We start from the raw sequence: 7171 nt of genomic DNA, 5'->3' as shown, positions 1-7171 counted from the left end.
GTGTTACAGAGGGGTAGGTGACATTGGTCATGTCTTCAGTATGTGAATCTGTTAAGGGAGGGTGGTGGTTAGTGCTACTGGGTCCCGGGATACCTGCTGTGTGACGTTTATATGAGCTCTTCATGTACACATGGGTTTTTCCCCAAGTACGCCTATTTCCTCCAACAACCCAAAGATATGCGGTCTAGCTTAATCGAGGTGCCTGCTCTAGCCCTCCCACATTAAAATACAGCTGTCACCATATTTATAAAAGATTAAGCCCTTCCACCCATTAAATGGATGGAAACATGGCCAAATCTTACCTTACACTTTCGATGAGATCAGATGTGTTTATTTGAGACCAAGTCAAAGGCCCCTGCAGAACTTGTGTTTTGAGGACTAAACAGCTCTCAGGAAAACGGAATAGGAATGAAACTAAATCAAAAACCAAACCAACTGTTTCTTGCAAACAGAGTTAACTGTTTTTGACTACATACTGAAAAGCAAAACTTGAGGTCTCTTAATTGGGGGAAGGTCTCCATTCAAAACTTCACTTTATTTCTATAAATTATGACTAGCCCTCATGCACCAGATTCCCATAGTTATGTTTGGAATCACCACTATTTCTTGTTATACACACCTGATTAAGAGATGTACTGGAGATTCTGTGCTGATCGGAGAACATGCTCGCCCTGCGTCAACAGCACTGCATGGTTGCAGGTGGCCAGATGGGGTACCATGAATACAGAGCTTTGTCCAATTACTCCCACACTACCCTTACCCACTCTCAGGCAGCTGTGCACTACCACTTACAGGATCCTGGTTACATCCAGCTCATGACAGAACCCGTCTTTAAACCCACAGTCCAAATGTGACCTATACTTGGCAAAACATTTTACCAGCTAAGCTAGTCAAGATGTCTCTCCAGTCATTTGTCAATCGCCTACAGATTAAATGTCATTTTATTAAGACCTCAAAAAAAAATAGGCAAGCTTTACATTTAAATTGAAGACAAGAAGACTCTCGGGCCCACGCACACAGTCATCCCTGCAACATACCATTCAAGCGATGCACTTACAGTAAATGAAATTCCACACCATTGTTAAAAACAAACTTTTAATTGAAATTTTGGTATAAAAAATATGCTCTCCATTGTAGTATTTCACACTGCTGAAGTGGAAAAAAGAAAGGAAAAAAAATTCCAAATCTGAGCTGCATAAATGCAACTATGTACAGCACACAGTAATTTAAACAAATTACATGCCGCCCTCCTAATAGTTAATGAATGGAGACTACACAAATTTAATAATTTAAAACCTTTTATCCAAACAGTATAACTGTACATTTCCGATACAGCCATTTACGGCCTATCATTACCAATGATCATTGGAAATGAAAATTAAATAAATAAATACTCACCGCCCTTCCACATAAAATACACCTTTTTAACTAATGACACCAGTCTCCAGCTTGCATGACAGCTGAATTCTGGCTAACTAAAAAAGCTACAGGAATGCAAACAAAGGCCATGATCAAACAACTTAAGGAATATTTTTTAAAAAAAGTTTAGAGAAAATAAATAGCCACAGAGTGGTACTGTGGAATGTCTACCTTACACAAATAAATAAAATGACATGGAAATTGTACATAAATACACTATACACACTTTTTAAAAAATATAACTGAGTTCATGAATATTGCATTGATTGTGCATTTTACAACCATGCCCTGACATGCCTTAGCCAGAAACATACCATTTGCAGTATGGTGGAAGAAAGGGGAGGTAGGGACTCTGAGCCTAGTGGTAGAGAGGGGGGAGTGGGGATGGTTGGAAGTATTTAATATACATTTAAAAATCGCTTTGACATGTATCCCACATCTCCGCGTACAACGAAGTATCTTTAGAGCAGCAAAGAAAAGGGTGCAGTGTTTGTGAAGGTCTGCATTTCAAGTATTCCATCAACAGTGAAGAGGACCTTTTAATCCGAAACCAAGCAGCTTTAGAACTGCACATGACGGAACACCGAAAACCCTGGGATGTCCCCCTGTGCAATTTAAAAACATGCAACAGTTACACCTGAAGAACGCCCCACTAATGCAGCTTTCAAAAGGCACTCAAAAGCAAAATTTTAACATTTGAAACAAAACTAGTAAGGCTCTATGAGAGCAAAATCTGCAATTCTGTTCAGGAGGGTCACCAGGTTCATAACCAGCCTTATTACAAAATAAGAAAATAAATAAAAGCACTGGCCTGGCACTCCCAAACAGTAGTGTTCCCAATGAGGAAAATTCATAATTTAAAAAAAAAAAAGGGAGAAGCCAGAAATAGAAATTACAGTTCCCTAAAAAGGAGAAATAAAAGGTTCAGATTTGCAGAATGTGAAATAAGCATCCCATCCAATCCCACACACACGCGCACACAGAGTGGCAGGAAAGCCACAGAGTTCTTGGCATGTGGCTAGTCTTGTAAGGTCATTCAAGGGCTTCAAAGGCTCTCTTTGCTTGAGCTTGTGCTTGACGCGTCATTGTCCATGGTTCTCAATCGGATATCGCAATCTTCTGTTTTGACAACCTCCGTTTTACGCATCCACTGGTGATCAAATAACTGCTCCAGTGTTGGTCTGTCTGAAGGCCTCAGAGAAAGACACCACTTAATCAGCTGCTGACATTCTTAAAAAGAAAGAAATTTAAATAGAGTTAAGGGGAGGACTCAAAATGCAATTTTTCCCAAATCAAAATATCAAGTACTTTGGGACCTCCATTTACTTAAAAATGGTGACAGAGTACAAGATCTAGCTTCCAATTGGATTTTTACATGCAAGATATTAATGTCTTACCAGCTGAAATTCTCCTCCGGAAGTACAATCGCCCCCTCAGGATCTCCTCATCTTGTTCAAAGGGGATATCTCCACACACCATATCATACAGCAGCACACCCAGTGACCACACCGTTGCTGACCGGCCATGGTATCTGTGGTAGCGGATCCACTCAGGTGGACTGTACACTCTGGTGCCTGGAAAAAAAAAATCACCATCCTAATCAATGGATTCAGTAGTTTAGCCCTGGACAAGAATTCCCCTACCTTCCACCATTTCCTTTTGTGCCATGTGGCTCAAGTTACGTGTTCCATAATCCTCTTAATTGGACTTTGCTTACAACTGTTTTTGGATTAGGCTTTGGCCTTTGCATTGTATAACATCGATCAGCTGACTGTTTACAAACAGCCAAGCTGCCTTCTACACCCTCCCCCTATCTGTCCACGTAGCATCTGCAGTTAACAGCAAACCCAAAATAAAATCATGGAAAAGACTTGGGGGGATGGGGGGGGGAGACTGACTGCACCACCATGTCCCTGCCGCCTGACAACCCCTGGGCTTTTCAATCTGGCACTGATTTTCTCACTCTGGTGTCTGTGAATAACCTCCCCACTGTTCCCCCGGAGAGAAACAAAAGCTACCTTTCTTTCTCTTCTTTCCAAAGGGATTTAAAACCCGCCATCCAACCCCCCCAGGGGCAGGAGTGTATCTTGGATACCAAACAAAAACAGGAATCCATGATGCTGGCCGTCACGTGACCCACGGGCTCGGGATTCACAACAAACAGATGTTACGTGGCAGCCGATCACATTTCCATCAAAACTGCGCTTCAATACAAGAGTCTCTATTTGCATGTGCAGGATTAACCAGCCCCCACCACGACATCAAAATATTTCCCTTTCAGGCTACCTTAACCCAGTTATCTAAAGGTTTCTTACCAAAACTACGGGCTTTTAAAAACCAACGTAGGCATATTGCCAAGAGCTCTCTACTGCTACAGTCTCTAAAAATGTAATAACATCCATGAGCACTTCGTTTGCCATTCACAGCAGAGGATATCGCCCCCTAGGAAAACCCTTTAAATATTAGCGAAACAAACTGCTGCGTCACAATTTCGGGGTAGCCTCTAACAAGGCAAACGTCCCTTTTTAATTCTTCGCTAAAAAAAAAAAAGGCCAGAAACCCATCAGACATTAATGACAGGGTACTGAAGCACTCAAAATTCAATCTTTTCGATCCAGCCTGTGTGGGATTTGAAACCGGGGTCATAATCCAATCCGGCACAGGCTGCAAGAAACCGTCCACGGCGCGCGTACCGTCGAAGTCCGTGTAGACCGTGTCCTTGAGGATCGCCCCCGACCCGAAGTCGATCAGCTTGAGCTCGCCGGTCCGCAGGTCCACCAGCAGGTTCTCGTCCTTAATGTCCCTGTGGACCACCCCGCAGCTGTAGCAGTGCCGCACCGCCTCCAGGACCTGGCGGAAAAAGCCCCGGGCTGTCTCCTCATCCAGAGCGCCCTTCTCGGTGATGAAGTCGAACAGGTCCTTGACCAGCTCCGGCCTCTCCATGACGATCAGCCACCCGTCGGCTCTTTCGTACCAGTCCAGGAGCTTTATCACGCCCCGAAACGCAGAGCCAACTTTCTTCAAGAGGAGAATCTCCAAGGGCACCATCACGCCGTTCTGAAAGGAAAACACTGAAATATTACAATCGCGTACCCCCCCCACCCCCGACTCCCTCCCCTTCTACTGCGCGTTTACCGTTTATTTATCTTTTTTTATAAATAAACATAACCCACGTTTATAAGAATAAAAAAATCAAATGACAAATCTGCGTTCAAAAAACCGCACAGCGTAGACTTAGGACGACACCGGCGGCTCAAGACGCGCAGCGCCAGACATTCAGATCCGCGCATACTTACTATCGAGCCCCACTCCGTCACTCGCTCTTTAGCCACATGTTTCACAGCAACCTGCAACCAGAGAAGAAAAAAAATGAAAAAATGCTTCCATGGGTGCTACAGAAAGTAAATCAGATAAGATGCAGATAAAACTCGCCGCCCTTACCGCCAGACCGTCGGAGATCCTGCTGCCGGCGTAGACGGTGCCGAACCCGCCGCTGCCCAGCACTGAGCCCACCTGGTACACCTTGTCAAAGGGCTCCTTCTCCACTTTCACTGCAAACAAACACAAACGTGTCGATGGCACATGAGCACGCGTGTTTTTATATTCTCAAGCAACACTACAAGTCTCGTTAGGCGTCCGATTTGAAGGCGACCTGCTTATTTGTGAGAAAATTAACCGCTGGACGCCCACAAGGCTCTACCTAAACTCGCCACATCTTAAAATAGAGACAGAGATCCATTCAGAAAAAAGTGGCAGAAATCTTAAGGAAAATATCCGAACAACGCGCACAGTTGTTTTAAAACAGCCCGACGTCAACTTCACCATACCTGGTTGGAGCTGGATTTTAACCGGTAAATGATCCATGCCGGTCGGGTTGCAAATGTGAGCCAGCGAGCCAAACTTGGACAGCAACATATTCTAACAAAAAGGTCTCTTTTTCTCTGTACACGGATCTTTACAATCCCCTGCTTAGTTTCAAAAGTTCTCGATGACCAGTAACAATCCAATCCAATTCAGGTCAAGCAAAAATCTCCAACCTCCAGGTTTGTTATGATGCTGATCACTGATCCAAGGCGCAGCACCACCGCCGCACTGCAAAACCTCCGGGAGCAGCAGATATCACGCTTGTAGATCCGAGAGGAGTAACTTCTTAAACAAAACTGCTTCAGGAAAGTAATTCATTTCATGTTTGTAAACTTGACGAAAAGATTCCTTCGATTTTTTTTTCTGCGACGAATACAGATATATAAAAACAGGGAGTCCACGCGAATGTGCAGCTGATGCAGCAACAGCAGCCTAGTCTCCTGCCACAGCGCTCCAGCAGGATCACAGTCTCTCCCACTCTGAGCCCGAGCCGCGGCCGCCCCCACTTCTTAACTCCAATATTTTGACGCGTGGAGGGGGCGTATATATCCCTCCGCCACTCAAACTAATATTCAACATTAACACGACCACAGCCTTAACCCGACTCCCGCCCTCCAAAGTAAAGGAATAAAAAGGACATGCGAAAAATACTGAGAATTCTCGATTCTCTTGCGCGCTTCGTTTCAAAACGCCGGTGACTCTCAGCAACCGCACTATTTTAACATAGTACTAGACGCCCAAGGATTTCTTGTCTGAAAGCTTTGCATTGCGTTCATTAGCAAAATGGAACACCCGCATTTGCATAGGTGCGATTCCAGCCAATGAAACTGCGACTGGATCGCCGCGCTCTGCCTTCAGACCAACCGAAAAGGGACGATTAGCATAAAAGGGAGGAGGTCGCGCACACGTGGCGGGAATTCCGAGACGCGCCTTTTTTTTTATCCATTTTCTGCGGCTCTGCAGAGCTCCTGCCTAAAGAAGCAGAGCTTGGGAAATCGAAGGTGGAGATCACGCTTTTTTTTCTTTCTAGTTGATCTAATTAATTCGCTGTATTCAGGTTTTAAAAAATGCATGATGGATGTATCATTATGTGCGTATATCTAGTCTCTAGGTCTTTTGGTACCTTGGTCTCATCTCATACATTATTACAACGCATAAGACAGAGGTCTTTTTTTCCAAAGTCGCAGGCGAGTTAAAATTAACCTTAGATGTGAAATTGACAAACATTATTTCTAACATAACCGCTTATATTTCAATAAAGTTTTGGTTTATTTGGCATTTCTATTTAAAAATTGGACGCCGTTCTGATTCATTCCAGAAGGATGTTTGTTAAAAATAGCGATCCCCATTACATGCATGGGATAAAGTATCAGGATTTGAGGAAAAACGAACGTCCTATTAACATATATGAGAGCTGTATTTTGTAGGTACCATTATGTGCCTGTAGAGGGGGCTAAATTAACAAAACTGCCCTCCAAACAGAGTCCTTTTAGATTAGCGACATCTAAAGGATTTTGTTTTTATAATAAATGGGTGGGGGGTGATTATGCTAATATCTCAGAATTTTAAAGACTTGCTTCTAAAAAGATAGCCAGCAACACAACATCTAGCTGGTTCTCCAACTGTTAAACGTTTTTAAACGACCTTTCTCCCAAAGAATATGTTAACCAACTGACGTAAATAAAAGTTATTTGCATTTTATCATAATGTAAAGAGGGGTGACTGCAGTTATTAACTAAACCCTGTAATAATATCATTCTCCAAAACTCTTTTGCATTGAAAATAATACTGATTATTAAATATTATTTTTACATACGGGTCTTTTTTGGCTTTTGTTTTTTGGGCGATGGTGGTGGTGGCCTGTATTGCAACTAAATACAATGTAATC

The 7171-nt window shown here is 43.2% G+C and overlaps 1 protein-coding gene across 1 annotated transcript; it reads right to left on the bottom strand.

Annotated features, from left to right (window-relative positions):
- Positions 1–1078: 1078 nt before the first annotated feature.
- On the bottom strand, positions 1079–6037 carry pim3 (Pim-3 proto-oncogene, serine/threonine kinase). Its single transcript, XM_088923352.1, has 6 exons — positions 5247–6037; positions 4861–4970; positions 4716–4766; positions 4113–4476; positions 2817–2993; positions 1079–2649 (listed from the first exon to the last, which is right to left on the bottom strand). The coding sequence occupies exons 1-6, from the start codon at positions 5332–5334 to the stop codon at positions 2465–2467; spliced, it is 975 nt and encodes a 324-aa protein (XP_088779478.1). The 5' UTR covers positions 5335–6037; the 3' UTR covers positions 1079–2464.
- Between the last annotated feature and the right edge of the window lie 1134 nt (positions 6038–7171).

The sequence above is a fragment of the Atractosteus spatula genome, chromosome 8 (assembly GCF_055471065.1).
Source record: "Atractosteus spatula isolate fAtrSpa1 chromosome 8, fAtrSpa1.hap1, whole genome shotgun sequence".
Taxonomy (NCBI): domain Eukaryota; kingdom Metazoa; phylum Chordata; class Actinopteri; order Semionotiformes; family Lepisosteidae; genus Atractosteus; species Atractosteus spatula.
The sequence above is the reverse complement of the archived record's forward strand: the minus strand, read 5'-3'. Positions and strand labels throughout refer to the sequence as shown.